This window comes from Heterocephalus glaber, unplaced genomic scaffold, assembly GCF_053883595.1.
Source record: "Heterocephalus glaber isolate CG9 unplaced genomic scaffold, H.glaber_assembly_v1.0 deba00001509, whole genome shotgun sequence".
Classification (NCBI taxonomy): Eukaryota; Metazoa; Chordata; class Mammalia; order Rodentia; family Bathyergidae; genus Heterocephalus; species Heterocephalus glaber.
In genome coordinates this window covers 40543300-40565728 of record NW_028258325.1, presented here as the reverse complement: position 1 = coordinate 40565728, position 22429 = coordinate 40543300, and the positions used below count along the sequence as shown (strand labels likewise).

At 38.9% G+C, this 22429-nt stretch overlaps 1 protein-coding gene across 1 annotated transcript in view; it reads right to left on the bottom strand.

Annotated features, from left to right (window-relative positions):
- The window catches only part of Nipal1 (NIPA like domain containing 1), a 34441-nt gene extending 14680 nt beyond the window's left edge, over nucleotides 1-19761 (bottom strand). The window contains exons 1-4 of the mRNA XM_004849756.3: nucleotides 19563-19761; nucleotides 8110-8373; nucleotides 5741-5797; nucleotides 3161-3251 (exon numbers count right to left, since the gene is read on the bottom strand). Of these exons, the coding sequence (XP_004849813.1) occupies nucleotides 3161-3251; nucleotides 5741-5797; nucleotides 8110-8373; nucleotides 19563-19608 (458 nt within the window). The 5' untranslated portion in view covers nucleotides 19609-19761. The remainder of the gene's footprint in view (nucleotides 1-3160; nucleotides 3252-5740; nucleotides 5798-8109; nucleotides 8374-19562) is intronic.
- Between the last annotated feature and the right edge of the window lie 2668 nt (nucleotides 19762-22429).

Genomic DNA, 22429 nt, shown 5'->3' with positions numbered 1-22429 from the left:
CTGAGATTCCATCTCACTCCAGAAAGAATGGCTATTACCAAATCAACTGACAATAAATGCTGGTGGGGACTGTGGGGGAAAAAGGAATCCTTTTCCACTGTTTATGGGAGTGCAGACTGGTGCAACTGCTATGGAAATCAGTGTGGAGATTCCTTAAAAAACTAAAACTAGAGGTTCCATCTGATCCAGCTATTCCCCTTTTTGGTATCTTCCTGAAAGAAAGCATTATACCACAACAATATATGCACACCCATCCGCACACAGTTTGTGTGGGGAGTGTGGAATTTTCCATTTGTGGCATTATGTCCACATTCAAAAATTTTCAAATTTTGGATCTTCAAATTATAGGTGCTCAACATATACATTTAGAATATATGCCCATAAAAGTTTCAAACAGAATGATATACACCTGAAGTAGAATTACTCAGCTCAGGGCTGATAGATAGCTAGTACATATCAGCTTACCCACATAGATTATGAAAATATTAGAATTCTTTCATACTACCTGCTACTGCCCTGGTACTTCCACATATCCAATGTTCCCAGTACTTTGGTTGTTGTGCATCGGTCTCAGAAAGCTCTGGATTGGCACTCCCAGAGCATGTGTTATTGTTTAGATCTGAACTATTCCCCCCAAAACTCATGTGTTGAAGACTTAGTTTCCAGTGTAATAATGTCCAAGAGGTGGGGCCTTTGGGAAGTGATTGGATTATGAAGCTATAACCTCATCAGTGGACTAATCCATTGATAGGTTTTTAGCTAAATGAGCTAAGGGAGGTGGGGGAAACTGTAGGAGGTGGGGCCTACTAGGAGGAAGTATGTCACTAGGGGCATGTCTGTGAAAGGTGTATTTTGTTCCTGGCTTCCTCCCTTCTAGCTACTTCCTGGCAGCCATGAAGAGAGCAGCTTTATCCACCATGTACTCCTTGTCATGATATTCAGTCTTGTCAGAGTCCTAAAGCAATGGGGCCAAGACTGGTGCCCCATGCCTTTAATCCCAGCACTCGGGAGGTTGACGCAGGAGAATCACTGTGAGTTTGAGGCCAGCCTAGGCTACATAGTGAGTTCAAGGTCAGCCTCCATAGCAACTACATAGCAAGATCCTGACTCAAACAAAACAAAACAAAACAAAACAAAACAAAACAAAACAAAACAAAACAAAACGCAATGGGGCTCAGTGATCCCCTGCTGGGGCTTCTGCATGCCAGCCTCCTTTCTTGGATGCTCTGGCACTCCAGTAATGCAAGTAATGGAGCCTCTCACCCTTGAGATGAGGAACAATCACCAGGTGCTTTCCTAGAATCCTATAATTGTCCTCATGTGGCTACTTTTGGGATTGTAACTTTAGAGAGTGCTAAAACTATTACTTTCATGGCTTGTGTCTAGATGTTCCCAAAGCCTCATGCAGTCATGAATGGAGATTTTTTGGAAGTGGCTGAATCTAGAGTGTGTAACTGATTCAGGGTGCAATGCTAGGATTAAGGGTGCTAGGATTAAGGGGGGGTGATTGCTGGATCAGTCCACTGATTGGTTTGGCACTGCTCTAATCCTGGTAGCCTGGATATAATATAAGGGACAGAAAGAGGTTTGTCTTTCTCTTGCTGCTTTTGCTACCTGCTGGCTACCGTGAGCTATTTCTCCTCTGCAAGGGCTGTCTGCCATGCCACCCTGCCTTGGAGCCAGGTGACGATGGACTGAAACCTCTACAAACTGTGAGCTATGTAAACCTTTCCCCCTTTAACTTTGGGTGTTGGGTATTTTGTCTCAACAATGAGAAAAGTAACTAACACAATTACTATATTATTTATTCACTTCAAAGACAAGAGTTCTACATGCTTTATGTGTATTGACTCCTTTGATTCTCAGAAAAAAATCCTATAAAGAGGATAAATAGAAGTGAATCATAAGCTTTCTAGTAGAGGCTGATAGCAAATGGAAATAAGAAAGATAAAATGCTAGCTGAGCTACAAAATAAGACTTCATGACCTCACTGAACATATTCATTTGAGATCATAACATACATTAATTCAGAAAAATCAGTTTCACATACTATGATCCATGTGCTATTTTTTTAATATATATTTATTGGTACATTTTAGGTATACAATACGTTTACATTTGTCATTGGGTGTTTGTATCTGAAGATGATGTATCTTACTTCTTATTTTTTCCCCTATTACCTGTGTGCCCTTCACCCCTTCCACCCTTCCGTATTTACATAGATTTTGTTTCCATTATTTTTCTTTTCTCATAATTTTTCCTTTCCCTTCTTCCCTTTCCCCTTCCCCTCTCGCCACCCCTACTCACATGCTATTTTTAATAGTCTTCATGTACTAAAAGAAATTACTGGGTATCCAAACAGAAGTATTCAGCAGACAATTTAAGATTTTTAATGAAAATTGAAATTTAGCCCAAACACCATGCTTTTTTAAGTTCTCTGACAGTTACAGTCATTCATCACTATGACCACAAAAAGAATTAAAAGGACTCTGGCAATTTATTTTGGTGAGAGATGTAAAAACAAAAATAAGACTCTGCTAGGGTTCACTGAGTCACAAATACAATACATAATTATGTTAGGAGGAACCCACATTCACTGTCATGGTGTTTACATATAGTTTTCTATTCCCTATTTCTACTGCTATTTTTTTTATAGTCTAGGCAAGTGTTCTACCATGAAGCCAAATCTCTAGTCCAAGAAAAAAATTATCCCCATTTTACAAATGAGGAACTAAGGTTCAGTGACCTTTCCAAAGTTTTTCAGGGCTCTTCTGTGCTATCAGAGTTCAGGTTGGTGTAGACTTTTGGTTTTGAGGGAAAAAACATATACATCATATACATATACTATTTCCGTGAAAATAAGACCTAGCCAGAAAATAATCAAGCTTTGAAAACTAGAGATTAAAAAATGCCAGTCCCAATCACCTTTTCCTTGCCTTACCTGTCATGTATTCTTTTGCTCAGTGGCTACTTTGTAAGGCAGGTAAGCCAAGAATAGGCTGCTTTAGGCTAGCATTTCTTATTTCTAGTTTTCAAGGCCAGTGATTTTCCAGCTAGGTCTTATTTTCAGAGAAACATGGTAGCAATGTGCTTTTTATAGTTCAAGTGTTCTATGATATTAGAATACCTGCAGATACCACACTCTTTATTGCTCACTTACCTTATGAGAACACTCAAGGAGCCCAGAGGGGTGACCAAGGTGGCAGGTGCAAATGCATAAGCTGCAAAATTTGCAGCCTCTCCTGCTCCCACTAGAAAGCAAGCAGAAGTATTACTGTACATGATTAATTTACTTATTGGAAGAGAAAACCAAATGTAAAGCAGTGGATTTTATCTCAATGACACTAAAAGATCTAGCTAAAAGGAATGATGTGCCAGGTAATCTTAACTGCCATCTTGATTGGCTTTAGAGACTCCTAGAGAGGTGACTGGGTCATGGGAGCACGATACTTATCAGTGGATTAATCTGCAGATGCTGATAGCTGAGTGTGCTGTAGAGGGTGCAGCTCAGGTGGACATGGGTCACTGAGTGTGTGCCTTTGGAACATATATCTCACCATGGCAACACTCTTTCCCTGTGGTGTTCTGCTTCCCTGAGCAGCTTGCCTCTGCCAAGCCCTTCTGCCATGATGTTTCTGCTTTGGAGCCAGCTAATCATGGACTGAACCCTCTGAAACTATAAGCCAAATAAACTTTTCCTCATTTAAATTGTGGTGTCAGCTGTTATGTCCCATTGATGAAAAGTGGACAAATGATTTAACTGTTTTTTTTTTTTAATAGAAGGTGAGAGGGAATTGGTATTTAGAGATTCAGATAAGCTATAATTACCTGGTGACTAACAACTAATGGTGACCGATGAATACACATTTGAAATGACTTTCAAGAGAGATTTTATTTACTTCAATAATGAAAACATACTTACCACTCTGATAAAACTGAGTAGAGGTAGCATTGGAGGAAGCAAGGAACAATTTTATTTTCTCAAGAATACCTACTGCCTTGTAAATTAACAGCAACAAAAGAATTTGTAAAATTAGAACACTTTGTAAAGATCTGATGTCTAAGTGAGGCATAGCCAGGAATCCCCATAAAGTCAGGCATTTCTGAATTGCATGTGAGCTACAACTAAGTAATAGTATTTGTGCAGCTCAAGAAGATCCGAGCAGCTATTGTAAAATCATAATGATGTGCTCCTTTCTAAATGTAGTCCTTTTTGTATTTGAGAAACTCTAGATTACATGAGGTAGTGTAATGCAAACAATTTCTAGAGTGAGAGCTATTGTATGGGAGCCAAACTGTTTTCATAGATCACAAATGGATACTTGCCCGAGGAATGTAGCATTTCATGCTGGCAAACTACACCAAGTAAATACTGATTGTAGAGAGAAGAAAGAACTCCGTTTTCCCTTTCTAGGGCCACTTTGCCACCCTCCCCCCAATCTTCAGGGTATGGCATAAGAATATACCATAAAACAAATCTAAAAATGACAACAGAATAATTAGGAGACTGCTTTTGTAATGAATCCTAGGATTTTCTGTATTAAGCCTTTCTTGAATAAGTAATATTATTTATATTGTTATCTTAAAGACAGTATTCCAGCAAAACAATGACCTCATGATTAAAGTAGTGCATATTTGTCATTAGATAAATCTCTAATGTATGCTTTTATCTCTTTAATACTGGGGAAAGCTTTTTCACATGGTGAAAATAAAACTGTAAACATAGCCATAAAATGTTTTTCTAATATTTTCATTCTAAAGTAAGAGCAGAGGGTAAGGAAATGAAAGTAAGAGAGGAAAAAGAGAATCACTTAATCTTTCTCAATCTATCTGTCTTGACTCTTCCCAGTTCTTGCCAAGTTTTATTCAAGTAAAGTAAGAAAGTAGGTGTGGGAAGAACTGAAGGGTATGCAAATTTAAATTACTTTTATTCATCATCCTTTTAGAGTCCACCATTTATTAAGGAAAAAGTACCCAAGTTCCTTCTTACAAAAAGATCTCACATATACTGAAATATTTTCCTTGTGTTTGGAAGCTTTCAGACTTCTAACTGCAGAGGGAAATGATTTTCAAGTGGTGTGAAACTACAATTTATGATGTGTTTTCTTTGGAAGTTTCAGACTTGGGATTTGAGAAAGTTCAGAAGAAGATAGGAGGCAAGTGAAATCAGTGGAAGTGGCTGAGGGAGATAACACTGCCTTCTGTATGGACATCATATTAGTGTTTAGAAAGCGCCTTCCAATTTACAGTCTCCCTTAACCCCGGAAATAAGTCTGGGAGGGAGGAGAGTGGTGACAACCTAACCTTCATCTTCTGTTTCTTCCAGTGTTAACAGCCAGAGAATCCTTGAATTTATTCATGTTTGGTTCTGGCAAGGAAAATGTACCCTTTCCAGAGAAAATATGTAGTTAGAATAGTTACAGATTCAAATTAGGAGCTGGGGAAATACAGGAGGAAAGCACTTTTTCTCAATCCTTATGGGAAAGAAAATACGAAGCACTTGTGATGAAATATATCAATATCAACTTTTTTCTTTATATTCTATGACAGTATTGAGTGTGCAAGGATTCCAGAAGGGAAGCATGTAATGTAATATCATATGCTATATGATATTATATGCACACAAAATTTTTAGACTTAAATTCCATTCTTATCTCAAAGAGAAATTAATGTTGAAAAATTCCATGTAATGTATTTATCATTTTATAAGCAAACTCTATTCTCACTATTAAGAACTTACTTGATAGTAATCCTGCCCACCACAGCCATTCCTTGAGGTAAGAATGCCCGCCTTGTCCTAGGAAAACCAACAATACAAATTAAATTATGAATTAGGGGAAGAAGGGTAGAAAATTGAGTACCAGAAAAGGTACTAGATTGTGTTGAAAAAGATAAGGCCCAAGTGAATAAATCTGAATTCTTTGGAGATTTTTAGTTATTTCCAAAGATCTTTGGGCCAGGGATTTAGCTCAGTGGTTCTGCCGCCTGCCTCGCAAGTGCAAGGTCCCAAGTTTGATCCCCAGTACAAAAAACAAAAAACAAAGAAACCAATGAACTTCTAAAACTTGCATCACCTTTGATATTTACAGAAAGTTTTTTTTTCTTTGTATGAAATTTTATTTAATAATTGAGTTCATTGTAATTATGTCAGAGGTACAGACATTGAATATTATAAGCTGAATATTTTGTGTAGCCATGGTTAAAATAAAAAAAAACCCTAGAAGTTGTAAATTACATTGATAGCTAATGAGGATTTTTAAGGAAAAAAGATAGTTTGGATTAGGCAATATAAGAATAACAAACATGAGACAAGTGTACTTTACTTAGTATGTCCTTACCTTGGCATAATGAATTTTCTAAAAGCTTTCCTAAGCTATTAAAAAAATTATCTACTCACTACTGTCATCTATGGCCTGAAGGCATTGCTATGTTTGCCTTACAAAATAGACTTTTCTCAATTTTAATATAACTCCCTACTTTGACTTAGATGGTTTTGTTATAATTAAACTAAACAAGATATATAAGCTATAAAGATTATCTTTGTGAAACAGTTAACTATGTTTATTTAGGAATATCTCCTTATAAAATTTGCAAATGACTGAACAGGAATCATATTAAATTATTGGACTTTATTACTGTACAGTTAATATTTGAGTACAAGTATAATAACACATGGTTATGGACTACATGCACTTTTTTGTTCTTTTATGATTTTGTGAATTTATTGTTTATATCCTTAGCCTCTTTTCTGCTAATTTTCTTGTTGAATGCAGTCATTCTTTGCATATTATGAAACTTGTCTGTCCTTTTGAATATATTTCATAATTTTTCTTCCAACAGGTTGTGTGCTTTTTAGTTTCAGCAAAGGTATTTTCATACAGGAGCTATCTGATCTTTACCTATCTATCCTCCTTTTGATCAATCCAGGTATCTTCTTTTATAGGGAATAGATTCTTCCTTTAGCTTTATGAGAAAAGCCGTCATCTGGAAAGGCCTTTATTAGAAAATTTATTTCAGTTTAAATTCAACCCTAAATGATCTGGAATTTATTTTCCAGGTAAATAGTATAAAGTAGAACTCTTGTATTTATCTACTTTTTTCAAACTGTCTCCATAGTTTTAATGAAATATTTCATTTTTCTTCACTGGTCTGAAATCCTACTTTTAAAAATCACATTTTTAATCTTATGTGTATGTGGGTCTACTGTTAAGTTTTTAATAATCTTTTATTTTATTAGTATAATGCCAGTACTACGCTATTTTAATTAATATAACAATATGGTACATTTTATTTTCTAATGGTACAAATCTCCCTCAAAAGCACATTTTTAGAAATTTGTTTGTATAATGTTTATTCATTTATTTTTCCATTTGGGCCTTAGAAAAATATTTAAGCTTTTAATGATATTATACCTGATGAAAATATATTAAAAAATTCACCACTAATGAAGGACATTCATTCAGGCAGAGCCAGCTTGGCAACTGAAATGTCACTATACATAATGACCTAAGTCTATTGCTATGGATCCATTGATTTAACAATTATTTATCAGGTTCCAAACACTGGGAGGGAAGGTTCCTGCCTTTATGAATATACTATCCATACGCAAGTAGATTTGTTGACAATAATAAATAATACATGCACAACCCCACTTCATTCTAGGAACAATGAAGGAAATTGTTGGTGCAGTGGTAGGGTGATAGAGATATAGGTGAAGGAGATATGCTGCCAGCCAGGGTGGTCAGAGGAGGCCTCTCTAGGGGAGTGGAATTGAAACCAAATTTGGAAGGGTGGTTGGTTGAATGAAAGGCAGTGCAAAGAGCATTCCAGACACTGAGAAAGACCTCAGTCTGGGAAAGAACTTGAGGTGTTCCAAGAAGGAGCAAAAAGGAGGTGACTGGGATGGGCATATAAGAGAAGCTGGAGAGGCATCAGGGGCCACTTAATGTAGGAGGTCAGAGACTGTGAGTGACACAGCTGCCTCACATAAGGAGACAGAGGTTAAGATAAATAGAGACAGTCAATGATTTTGGTTGTAGCATTGTGGACTCACAAGAGGATTGTTCTGAGGCTAGAAACTTGAATTTTTTAGTCATGTGTATTTCTTACCTGCTCTAGTAGCACCCTTGTTGGCCATTTGCAAGAGGCCCTTCTTTTTCAGTATGAAGCTGGAGCCAATACAAATACTGGAACTTATGGCCAGTAACAAGCCCACATAAAGACTATATTTGTTTTCTAAACTTGCTGAAATGCTCACGCTGGTTATGCTGCAATTCAGATTTGTGTAGAGTACAGAAGCCAGCAGCTGTGATACATTAGTGATCTCACACCAAGCTTGGGAAGAGTTTGGACAGACCAGAGATAGCACAGAACCTAGAGGAAGGAAAGAGAAATGTCAAGAACGCAAGGGATTAAGGTGTGTTGAGTACATGTGACAACACCCCCCCATGAATGTGATCATTATGCACAGCAAACATATCCAGTACTAATAAAAAGAAAGAAAGAAAAAAGAATGCAAGGGGCATGTATATGTATTAATGCTTACCTGCTTTCTGCAAGAAACAGAGACTTGAAAGGATGGTTCTGAAATACTTTTAGTGTCATCAGGGAAGTCCCCAACAGGCAGTCCACAGGCTTATAGACATTTTCTATTTGGTTTGTTCTTAAACGTGATTTTAAATTGCTTAGTTGTCACCATTTTAAAGTGAGAGATTTCACACAAAAGTCTAGAATCCTCTTGTAAACTGGCAATATTTGGGTCTCTGTTCCAGCACAAGAGCAACCTGCTGGAGTCCTGAGTAGTTGTTTAGACCTGGCTTTTGCTCAGTAATTCATCTCAATCTCCCACATCTGCCTCATGCTTCCGCACTCTCAGCCTGTCTCTGAGAATGCGTAGTTTGTGATGTACAAATGTAGAAAAGGCCACAGTAACCCCATTACTCTATAAATTACCATGTTGCAGGAACCTTAGCTAACTCATTTTTTGGTGGGTATGAATTGTGTATTTCAGAAAACGTGTTTAAAGTGAGTTTAATTTTCCCTATCACATTCCCTAAGAAAGTGATTTTCCAGGTCTACTAACCTATCTTCTAAATAAAACAGAATCTAATATAAAAATCAATTAAACATCATTAGGCTTTTAAAAAAAACTTTTAAATTTTTACTGTTATTTTTACTAGTACTATGTTTGTAGTACATAATGCTTACATTCCTTGTGTGGTTTGGTACATGTACATGACTCAGTGTAATTCCTTTTTTTCATCACCCTATATCAAAGGACTCTGAAGAATGCATATGAACAACAATAAAAGACAGTTTGACCAAATAATGCCTTAGGAACAAAACTCCTGGAAGTGGATCTATGCATCTTCATAAACATAAAGTTATCTGAATTTTACCCCATACAAAGTTAGGGAACAACCCTCAAGTTCAGGCCTGGAAAATGGTAAAATAATTTGAATTCAAATATTTCATGACTATTATCTATCTCTAACATGAAAATGAGCCAATTTTGTTTCAGAGATACAGAATAAATTCTGAGTTAAACAAACAAACAAACAAAAAAGAATAAATTCTGAGTTAAAACTTTGAACTATTCCAAGGAGAATTACATGACTTCAGGGATATTTATACTATTGGGGAAAATTTAGGCAGGTTGTTTTAATAGGAACACCTGCAAATTCTCACACAAGCTATCCCTTAGCAATCTTCTTCTGCCTACTGTGTACCTCATGTAAAGCCCAGGAATGGAAAATGAGTATTTATATTTTTGTCAGTAAAAATTTCGTTTACATTCACTCCTGAGAAAACATCTGACTTGACTTCCTAGTGGATTCACAGCTGCATCTGGGTCATTTACTATGTAGTTAACATAATCATTCCAAAACTTCATCTCTGAAATCGGGGTGGGTGGACTTCATTCCAGGGAAACAATATGCCTTCTAAGCCGTTGACACAGCAAAATGTTTCCAACATTTCAGGGGGTGCGGGGCAATGGGTGATAAGGCAGAGCAGATAATCTGTGCCACAATTTCCAAGTTCTCCTTGTAAATGACAAACATGAATGCTGTGAGTTTTATGGCAGGAAAAATAATAAAACTCTTGTCTACGTATCGACCTTAGAACTGAAATTGTTTAATGTTTTGGGAGCATGTCAGGGAGGAGTCTCCAGGAGACATGATGGGGTGGGGGTGGGGGTGGAGGGCTGGCTGCCCAGTAGATGTGGAGTGGCGTAGGGCAAGGGGCAGAGGCTGTTGACGTGGTGTGTGGGCGGAGTTCAAAGTGTCTCAGAGGAATTAAAGCTATCTCACATCAGAGCTGGCTTCTCAAGATCCGAGCAAGCACAGTAATTCTGCAGGAAGTTTAATCCCGACTTGATTCAACATATCAAGAGAAAGTCTATTGCATTCATTGTTTATGATTTTAATAAACATTATCAACATCCCTCTAACGTGACTGTACCGATTTATACTCTCAGCAGAAACATATATAACTTCTTTGATGTTATTTTTTTCTCAATATTGAGTAATAGAAAATGTGTCAATTTTAAAGAAAAATAATTCAATACAGTATACACCAATATATCGTTCAATTTAACAAATAAAACAGTGCCCCTTAGAGATAAAAAAAAAAATTCCGATTTTCTCTTTAACATTTTTTTGCTTTAAAAAGAATCTTGCCTGCTAACATTGTAGTTCAACAGAGTGTATTCTTTGGTGACTTGCTTGTTTTTGAGGTTCACCAGGGTTAATGCATGTAGAGGCAGAGTTCATTTTTGTTCCCCACTGTCCTCCATGTATTTTACTATATGATTACCCCACAATTAATTTTTCTGTTATAGTTGGTGCACATTTAAGTAATTTGTGGTGTTTCTGCTTACATGCAGTAAGCACTGCTATGTTAAAGCACATAAAATTAATTAGAAAATTAACACACAGATGCCCTTAAAATTTAAAAACAAAGTTAGATATTCTATAGGATTATATACTTTTCCCCACCTATCTTTTTTCTACCTACTTTTCCCCACTCTATACTATGTATGATCATAGGCAAGTTGAATAATCACCCTTGGTTTTAGTTTCTTCACCTCTAACATGAAGGAGTCTGACTCAGCTATTGTAAAGATATCTTCGATCTTACATAATTCTGTGACTCAATGATTGTAATGATGTCTTCAATCTTACACAATTTTCTGGTTTGATCATAATGTATATTTGCTCCCAGAGTTGTTTACAATCCTACTGGCTCATATATGCTGCTAAAGGATTAATTTTAAACTCACAGGCACTGATAACCAAAGACTTTTTATTTTTCTAATTTTTTGGCTTTTTTCATTCATTACTTTTATTGGTACATTTTAGATATACAATATGCTGACATTCATCATCGGGAATTTGCATCTTTACACAACATATCTTGGTTCTTATTTTTTTCCCCATTCTCCTGCCCTCCCTTCAACCCTTCTCCCCTCCCTATTTACGAAGACTTTGTTTCCATTTTTTCCTTTTCTCATATTTATTCTTTTCCTTTCTTTCCTTTCCCCTACTCCTCCTACTTCCCCTTTGCCCCTTTTCTTCCTATTTCACATTATCTATTATACCTTTTAGTACTTATTTACACTTTTAGCTTCTCATACCAGAGAAACTATTTGGCATTTACACACGTGTGTCCTATTTATTTCACTTAAGAATATGGCCTCAATGTTTAGCTATACCTTCACTGGAGGAAAGATAGCCTCTTTAATAAATGGTGCTGGAGAAATTGGGTTTCGATTTGCCAAAGATTCAAACTAGACCTATATCTCTCACCATGCACTAAACTAAAATTGAAATGGATTTAAGATCTAAATATGAAAACAGAAACATTAAATCGGCTGGAGGAGAGGTTAGGTAGAACTCTTGAAGACATTGGCATAGGAAAAGATTTCATGAACAAAACCTCAGTCGTATGTGAACTAACACAAAAAATCAACAAGTGGTATCTCTTCTTATTAAAAAGCTGCACAGCAAGAGAAACCACCAACAGCACGAAGGGACAACCCACAATGTGGGAAAAAATTTTGATCAGCTGTCCCTCAGACAACTTAGTCTATGATCTAGAATATATAAAGAACTTAAAAGAATCAGGCCACCCAGGCATTTTGGCTTTTTGAGACAAAGTCTTACTGTATAGTTCAGACTGACCTTGAACTCACTATAGCAACTCACTCATAGCAATCTTCTTGGCCCAGCGGCCTTCTGAGTGGTGGGATTATAGGTGTGTGCCATCATGCCTGGTAATCAGAAGACATTTTTAAAAAGTTGATGCCAAGATTTTAAGTGACCACCAAATTATATAACTGCCAAAACCAGGATCAAGGAAGCCAATCTCTGGGCCAGTATTTTATTTTAGAAAATTATAAATTTAAAATATAACTAAAGCCAGTCAAAATATTAATGGTTATGTACAAAGATGAATTTTTTTCTAAAATACTGTCTATAGAGAACAATAAATTGGCCAGTTTATTACAGAATGGGGGATCTGTGAATTGCATGAACCTATACTTTTAATCACCGCAAGATATTTCCAGTTGGAGGAAATCTTTTTCTCACCATCTATTCTTCTGTGGTAGGTTTGTAACCAGCACTGCAAAATGGAACTTTAAAAGTTAGAAGTCTTTCTTTTAGAGATAAGCCACTTCTCCAGGCTTCCTCTTGTTGAGCGTATAACCAACACCCCCTCCTCTCCTCAGCTAGGATGAAATGACAGAATATGCAGATGACAGCCCCAAAATGCTGGACTCTAGTTTTCTTTCCACAAGAAAGGATTGTCTCTCTGCACTGTCTCTCTGTGCTCCCTCCCTTCTGTTCCTTACTATAAAAGATCCTTCCCCACTTTTACACAGGAAGATGGTGATTTGAGATAAATAGGCCCCTTCATCTCCCTGGAGTTAGCTTTGAAAAAATCCCTTTTCCCGAAATACATGACTTTCTTTGATTTGGTCAGTGGTGAGTATAAACCTAGGTGGCCGTTAACAGTTTCATTATGCAGCAAATACTCATTCCCTTATCTTTCTCCTTATGGGCAGAGTGTTCTTACCTTGCTATAGTTTGGATGTCAAATGGCCCTAAGTCCATGTGGCAAAAGCTTTGTCCCTAGGGAGGTGATACTAGGAGGTGTTGGAACCTGTAAGAGGTGAGGCCCAGTGGGAGGCCTTTAGATCACTGACACCATGTGCTCAAAACAGACTTCAAGGGCCAGGTATTTAGCTCAGTGGTGCGGCTGCCTGCCTTGCAAGCACATGGACCTGAGTTCAATCCCTAGCCCCCCCCCAAATACACTTCAAGATCATAGTGCTTCTCTTTCCCCCCACTTTCTCATGACAAGCTGAGCAGTCTTGCCTTTTTATGTGCCTCTCCTAAGTGATGCTGGAGTGGACCCTCCAAAACTGTGAACCTATAGTACTTCTCTTCATAAGTTATCTCAGCTGTTTTGTTCCAGTGACAGAAAGCTGCTAATACATCCCTTGACACCGGACTGGAAGTGATGTGATGACCAATGAAATCTCAGCAGAGGTGATATGAGGATAGCTTCAAATTACTTATTTGGGTGGATTTAGTTTCTTTTATTTTTATTTTTTTTTTTTGGTATGGGGTATGAAACTCAGGACCTTGCGCTTGCAAGGCAGGCTCAGTGCCACTGATCTAAATCCCTGGCCCTGGATTTAGTTTCTTAAACCTCTTTAATTTCCTGAGGAGCAGGTATCCCTTTAGCCTGAGTCCAGAAAGAAAATATCTAGGAAAAACAATACCTGGAGGAGACCTGTGCATATGCCATAGGAGGGATCCATCTCAGGTGGACATGCAGCCCCAACCAGAGAAACCTAGGGGAACTTAGTCTAGATCAGTCAACCCGCAGCTGACCTATAGCCACATAAGCAAGAATATATGCTACTTCCACCTATTCTTACTGAGGGAAAAATGAATGAAATCTCTGTATGTCCACTACAATTTATTCTCTAAACATCTTCTAGTGTGAATAAGATTATGCCACTTCCTTCCTTAATCTTGCCCACATCTCATCATGGTTTTTCATCCCAGTTATAACAAACCTCAATTCCTACCCAGCCTTAAACATCAAAACTTTCCAGCTCAGAAACTTGCTCATTTCTGACATTATATTGCCTTATGTTTCCTCTCACCCATCCCTTAAACCAGTCATCTTTTCATTCATCTAATCAAAATATTGAGTGCCTACTATCTGTTATGCAGTTTTTGAAAGCTGAGGATACAACAACAAATACAACAAAATTCCTGCTGTCATATATTCTAGTAGAGGGAGACAGAAAAAATGAAAAACTGCAGTGTAAAAGCAAAAGCCCTGAGACAGGAATGTGACTGAGGGATGAAAGGAAGTGTGACCAGACAGGGGTTAAAGGAACTAGAGTGACAGAAGGAGGTGGTATGACATTTGATCAAAGAGCAGCAGGGGGCAAGACTTATTTAACCTGGCCTTTAGAAATGCAGGTCCTAGCTTGTCATTTTTCCTTCCAAAATCCTATACCAGCTTCCCTTTTCTTCCCCAACACAGGCTCCTGCAGTCCTGCAGTCTCCTGCTTTCATCTGTCTAATTTCCTTCTCTACTGTTGTTTTTCCTCCTATTCCTTAATAGGCTAAGTTCCTTCTCAACTTATACTGTAGTTTTTAAAGCCTTCTTGGCTTTGAAATGACATCTCCTGGCCTGGAAGAATAGCTGAGTGGTAAAACTCACACAGAAAAAAAATGTCACCTTCATAGAGACCAGACCTTCTTGGCATTCTCATCCAAAGGAACCCCTCAGTTACTGCCCATCAAATCACCCAATTTCATACTCCCAATCAAACACATTTCTTCTCACAGGTTAGTTATGTTCTTATAACACTGTATATCCATATATTTACTTCACTAATTTGCTCAAAGTAGCTGTTGAACACTTACCCCACAAGGTGCTACATTAGCTGTTCATTTGTTCAGCACTTAGCCAGTTCTTACCGAGCATTTCCTCTGTATGAACCCTGTTCTAAGAATGGGTGAGATAATGATCAACAAGATGGGTGATCAGGCCTCTGTTCTTATGAAGCTGACAGTTTCAGCGAACAAGCAAACAGGAAAAAGGGGAGCAGAAGTGGAAGGAGAAATCATTTAGATTCCCTTGGAGCAGAATAAGGGTAGAAACTAATTTAGAGTCAATTTGAAACAGAATGAGAAATAACTTGGAGCAAATTTGGATGTCAAGTCATAGGAGAAATATCTACATATAAACTCTGATGTGACTGGCTAAAATGCTCATTATTCCAATTAATCAAAATAAAACTGACTAGATACTGCTGATTTTTAAAAAACTGTTTCTCTGGTGTGAGAAACTGAAAGTTTAAATAAGGACCAAAATGTATAATAGATAATGTGAAATAGGAAGAAATTGTTCAAAAGGAAAGGGGAACTAGGGAGGGCGAAGGGGGAGTAGAAGGAAGGGAAAAGAAAAAAATGAGAAAAGAAGGAAGAAATGGAAACAAAACTTTTGTAAATGAGGAGAAGAGGGTTGGAAGGGAGGGGAGGGGATTGGGAAAAAAAAAGGATGGATCAAGATATACCATGTACAGGGCTGGGGATTTAACTCAGTGGTGCTGCTGCCTGCCTCGCAAGCTCAGGGTACCGAGTTTGATCCCGGTACACAAAAAAAAGAAAGAAAGAAAGAAAGAAAAAAGATATACCATGTACAGGAACAAATTCCCTATGATGAAGTGATCATTATGTGTATCTAAATTGTACCAAGAAAAATAATTTTAAAAATTGAAACCTTTTCTCTAAACCAGATCTTTCCCAGTCAGTAGAGAGCCAAGAAGGACTGCTGGCTATCCGATTTTCTCAATGAGCTGCTGTCATTTCCATACTTTATAAGTTCAATATTACTAATGTACTGAATTATTAGAGATGAAATCCTCTTAAAATAAAAATAGAAGTTTAAGAATTAAAGATGCAGGAAAGGAATTTAAGGAATACTGCAACTTGTTTGCATTTATATCAAGGTTTTTCAAAACAGGTGTGTATGGTTTATATTAAATAATGATTCAGCAATTAATATATTGTTTTTTATGTAACTTTCAGTGGAGAATTTTTATTACTCTTAGGCACTTCTTCATTTCAGCACTTAGGAAATCTTCAGAAGCTGGATAAACAATTTGTGCTTTTAATTTTCTTGTAAAAATGTGGAGGAAACATTTCAGTGCATCAGATAGGCAGCTAAAGTTTACACAGAAAATGCAGCCTCTCCTGATGATAAAAGTTGTGTTCATTTGGTGAGATTTTTGAGAACATCTCTGATATGGATGTTTTTAAAGAAGAAATTCTCAGTTCTTGAAAAGGTATACCACTGCATCCAAGAGGCCATAGGATGGGTTTGGGCACTGTCTTCGTTCTGACTGTTATAACAAAATACCACTATTTGGGAAAATTAAACAGTTACTCCTCATGGTTGTGGAGGCTTGAAGTCTGAGATCAGGGAGCCCACAGGTTTGGGTTTTTGGTGACAGATCTTGACTTCCTGTGGCTTTATGTTGTGGGAAGAAAACTAGATAATTAGCTCTCTGGCCTCTTTTTTAAAAGGCACAACAGGTTGACTATCCCTCATGCAAATGTCCACAATGCAACAAAATTGGAAACTTTTTGAGCACTGGGGAAACTCCTGAAGTGATAAATTCCACACTATGAAACTTGGTTTTATGTATAGTTATTTTCAATCTTGTATGAAACTACCTTGAGACAATCTGTATAAAGTGTATATGAAATATACACAAACTTCTTTAGACTTGGGTCCCATCCCCAAGATAACTCATTATGTACCTGGAAATACACCCAAATCCCCAAAACTCTGAAATCTGAAACTCTTCCGGTCCCAACTATTTTGGACAAGGGTTACTCAACCTGTAATCCCTTCATATGGGCTCTACCCTCATGATCTACTTCTCAAAGGCCCCATACCCAAATACCATCACTTTGGGAATAGAGTTTCAACCGATGCCTTTTGGAAGGACACAACAATTCAGTCCATTGCAGACATTTATAGGAGAAATAAAGGCGCAAGTAATTTTGTGCTTGGTTCCATCACTAATTACAAAACTGTATTCAAGTCTCTGGCCTAGTTTCTGTATCTGTAAAATGGAAATAATTTTCTAGTAACACAGAATTTAATTATGTATGAAGATAAACTGATACTTTTTTCGTGAACCTGTTTTGAAATTTTAAGATTATATATGTGGATAATCAATAAAACAGGTTCAGCCAAATTTTTATTTTCTTCCTCTCAAAACCAAGATTAGTTAGGAAGGCAGATTAAATCAACTCTAAATACCATCTAAATAATTAATTCTCTCTCCTGATAGACCTCCCATCCCACTAAAGAAAACTTTGAAAAATTGGATTCTTCACCTTCAGCTTGCTCTCCTCAACCTGAAACCAAGTCAGAACTCTTAAGACATACCAGAACACATGTGTCCTTTCTGCACCCCAGTCTTTCTGTCCCTCGTTTCTTTCCTAACCCTCTACAGTCCCTGGCACAAAAATCTTCATTCAGCTTCACGGGTGATGGGTATATTTCTTACATTATAATTTCACTGTATCATATTTTCATGTCAATATATTCCTATTGGCTCTTGGGCTCAGTGTGAGATCTAAGAATACATACAATAATATCGAAAATCTAAATTTAAAAATCTTCATATATAAATTTTAGAGATAATTTTGGATTAGAAGGTCTTTTGATGTGTCCATAGTTATAAGGGTCAAAACTAAAGAATGAGTAATTTTTTTCTTCACGGAAGTCCCACTGGAATGCTCTACACTCAGTTCTCATGATTGACTTCTTGTCACTTTAGTCTCAGCTAAAACATCACATTCTCTAAGTGCTTTCTTTGAGTACCTGTGACACTATTATTGTAATGATCTTTTAAATTGACTTGCTTCTTGCATATTTTCTGCCATTGGACAGTAAGCTGAATGAGTGCAGCTTACCTAGTCCTAGAGTCTAGGATAGGACTGTCTTCCAAAACCATCTCTCCCAGCTCCTAAGCCAGTGCATGGTTCATGAGTCTCTTTTTTGTTATTGGAAGGAATGAATAAATGAAAAACTGAGCCTTTGTTTACACCATGTTAGGCTCTCAGTTGTGTTTCATATGTAATGCCCTCTGCACCTACCCCACAGCCTTACACAGTAGGAATTGTTCCCATTTTATAGTTGAAGAAAAGCTCACGAAGGCTAAATTGGAACTGGGAAGACTGATGACAGACCCTAATCTCTTCCTGTTACTGAACATGTGGATTTTAATTTCTCTTCAGTTTTCTCCACTGGGCTTTCCATGTAATTAATCACTACAATTAATCACAGGTTTTAAGGATTGAGCTTGAGTATTTCTTAGTGGAACTGTTTGCAAGAGCAAAACAGGAAACATATCCCAAGTTCAAACGTGTTGGTGTAATTCACACCCCCTCCTTACTTACAGATCTTTAAGTAAACAAGGGTGGATGTATTAGTAACAGTCTCATTCACTGGTTTAGGAATTATTTGTTTAAAAGGACACACTACCTTACTATGTAGGAAATAATTCTAGATCCAGCTGTCTTGGTAACCACCAATCTCAAATTTTGAATAGTTTGTGAACTGTGAAGGCATGTTTGTGTGTGTGTGTGTGTGTGTGTCTGGGAACCTTCTTTTTCTGCTAGCATAGTTTTATAGTGCTCTCAACGAGTTCACTGGCTTTTTTTTTTAAACTTTCCCCCTTGAGGAATAAGCTGGAAGAGCCAAGAGGTGTGGAACTCCAGGAAGTTGCCAGCAACTTTGCAAAGGCATAGCTTTTACCTTGCTGCTCACTGTCCTCTTTGTCTTTACAGGGAGACCAGAAATGGGCTTGACCACCGTGAAAAGCATTATTTTAGTTAACACACACCTTTCCCGCGCTGCCCTCCCACCTTTTGCGTTTTGAGCCAGGTTCCTAGACAGCCTCTTAGCCCTGTGGACCTGGGGCGAAGGGCGAGGGACTGGGCCCAGAGATTTTACAGGCTCAGGTGAGAGCTATGAACTCCAGCCCCGCAAGCGGTAAGAAGAATCAACAAAAGCAAACCGAGTCCTCAGCTCCCCGTTTCCTCTCTAGCCGGGAAGTGACTGCGCTGCGAGTCACTAGCGTGGGACCCAGGTGGAGCCACCGCAGGTCCCCAGCCACGCCCTGTGCCACAGGAGACCGCTCAGGTGGGACTTGGGGGTCTTCGAACTGAGTCCCGCGTTTCCTTTTCACAGACCCATCTCGTCATTTACATGAGTGGACCTCGGGGATCGACAGGGAGTCTCTTCTGTCGCTTTCCACTCAGGTTCCGCACAACCCAGAATGTCGTGGGAGCCAATAACTCTGTGTTGATCGGCTGCAGGACTGCGGATCAGGAGGCTGAGAGAGGGAATGATGACCTGAACCCCTGCAGTAGGGTCGGTACCCGGGAACCGCCCACCTGGCCTCCCCGCCACGCCAAGGCCAGGTTCCTCCTGGCTCACGCGACTCTCACCTTCTCGGCAGCGTTCTCCGGGCGGCAGCCTCACCTGTCCCTCCATGGCCCGGGAACGGGGCTTCCCGGGCGCAGCGCTGGCTCCTCACCCACCTGGACCTCGTGCCTCCATGGACCACCGTGGGGCAGGGCTGCGGGGTCCCGCACCCCGTGCGAGCCGGGCCCGCCCCTCTCCGGCCCCGCCCCCTCGGCCATGGGGGCGGAGGGCGGGGCCTCCGCGCTAGCCACGCCCACGGCCCGCGGTTGGGGGCCGGGGAGGGGCGAGCTGCAGCTTTGCCCTCAGCCTGTGGTCGTGGGAGCGGAGACCACAGACCACAGGAGGTCGGGCAGTCCAGATGCACAAACAGACCTCACAGGGGAACGGCGTCTGCCGGAGCCTGGTGGTCACCGAGGCAATTCAGGAGTTAGTGGAATGGAAACTGTGCTGAGGCTCCCTTCTGGCTGCTCTGGGGTCGAAGGGTCTCCATCGCAGGGCGCCTGAGGGACCTGCTGGTTTTGGAAGCCTTCCGTTGTTTACGCTGATACCCACGCTGACATTTATTCGGGGAGTTTTGGAACAGACTTTGCCCTTCTGTGCTGCTATCAGGTCCCCCGCGGCCCCTCCACTCCCCCGGCATCCACTGTCACCCGTTTCCAGACAGCAGGCCACTCCCTCACAGCTCCCGCCCGATTCTTCTGAGTCATACTTTATTTGAAATAAGCTTTTAAAAAGGGAATAGCAGTGCCCAAATAGAAAAATATCTATTTCCCCAAAATTATATTAGCTAACGTTTTGATTCATTACGTTTCATAGCATGGTTTATTGAGCCACAGTTTATAGATGAGGGATCTGAGGGAGAGTGAGGTAATTGCTGCTGACACCCTCACCAGAGAGCAGCAGGTGCCTTGTCCTCTGGCGTGTCAGCACTGAGGAAAATAGTCTTATCTGCTCCCCTTGCCTTTGCTGCTGTAGTCACAAATGGCTGTTAACTTTATTGCCTAAGAGTTTCTTTGGAGAGGCCTCAGTCTTGCTTTTCTGGTTCTTAGGCAGATGAGAGAATACTTACAAATAAATTACTCAACCTAACAAGGCAAGCCACACACTTTCACAAGAGGCTGACGTTTGGAAGGAGAAAAGGGTTGGGGAACAGAATAGGTGAAAGTAGAGAAATTTATACCAGTTTTGGATAACTAGCCTTAAAACTTAGACTTCTGTTTAAATATTTTCTTTTTAAATTTTTTCCTAGTTTTTAAATTCGAATTTGTTTGCAGTACATAATGTTTACATTTCTAGTGTAGAAATGGTACATGGTACATAACGTATCTTGGTAGAATCCTGATTATTAAAGTAAGTACAAGAAAATATGAAAGTTATGCATTCATTTATTCTAGTGAATGCTTGTGAGACACTGATGCACACAACTCTGTTTTCCCCATCTCTCTACCACAAGCCTGTTCATGATGTCTTCCAATCTCATCAAATTTCAACCTCCTCTTTAAACCGAAAAATCTAGAGCTGTCCTCAATTCCACTCTCATTCACACTTCACATCCAATCAGCAAATGTCATTGCCCCTGTCTTAAAAGTACATCCAAATTCCAAGCCCTCTTCACCACCCCCATTTCTCCTATGTGGCTCTGAACCTCTGTTACTTCTCACTGAACTACCCTAACATACTTTTAATGTCTTCCACATGATCTGTCTTCTCAGACCTTGGCTCCTTAACTCTGTTGTCGGTGCTTCTTCTAGTTTAGCCACACAGGCTTCTCTGCTTTTCTTTAAGCACCCAACACAATCCTATCTTTGCACATGTTCTTTTGCTAGGCAGACTGTTCCCCCGGAAGTGGGGATGTCTAACTGGGTCACTGTATTTAAGTCTCTGTAAGTGAGGCCTTCCCTGGACACCCCAGCTGAGACATTCCGACCAGACAACATATCATTCTATAACCTTTTACCTTGCTTTCTTTATCATTACCACTGATCACGACCTGACTTCTTGTATGTTTATGACTTGGTTCATTTATCTTTTTCACCCACTAGAATGCACACTAAACTTAGTGAAGGCAGCAGCTTAGCTTCGTTAATTGTTGGCTTTCCAATTCTTAGAACTTGAAGCACTTAAATATTTTTTGAATGACATGACATAAAGTCATAAACTACAGATACAGTAACAGACAACTAATGGACAATGTGGACACAGTCCCTAACCTTACAGAGTTTATAATTCTTATAGGGAAGGTAGTCATTGAGCAATTATATAACTTTTTAATACTATGGTTATAAACAGGGAGAAGGTGCTATTGAGCACTTTGGCTGAAGGTCTTAGTGTATGGAAAGACAGACCATCAAATATTTAATAATTTAGGACTAAGAGCCCAAATCCCTCAAATTATATAATTTTAAAAATGGAAATACAAAGAATCAATATCATGCAAATGAGCATCTATAGTTAGAGGTGCTTTAAATAAGATTATAAAGATTTAGAGGGAGCTGACAAAGCAAGACAGGGAACCAGATTAAAAGTAGCATATTAAATAGATAATCCAATGTAGCTATGTTCTTTCTGTCAGTCAAGGTTAGTGCAGGTCCCAGGAAAAGGAAACGGGTAATAGGCAGACTGGGTCAAGCTAATTACGCTTTGGATGGGAAAACAAAAACAAAACACTCGCCCTTTTAAACTTGGGTAAATTGGAAAAATATCCTAGTGTGTATGTTTTACAAAATTTCTACTTTCAATTTCAGCAAAAATTAATTCCTGTCCCCTCCCTCCCCCAAATCTCTTCCACCAGTTCCTTTCCTCTAAAAGATCTTAGGGCTCCTTGTATGTGGTCCCTCAGTGAAGTGTCACATTGTTTTATCAACAAGCTGCCAGATGCCAGCTAAGGTGC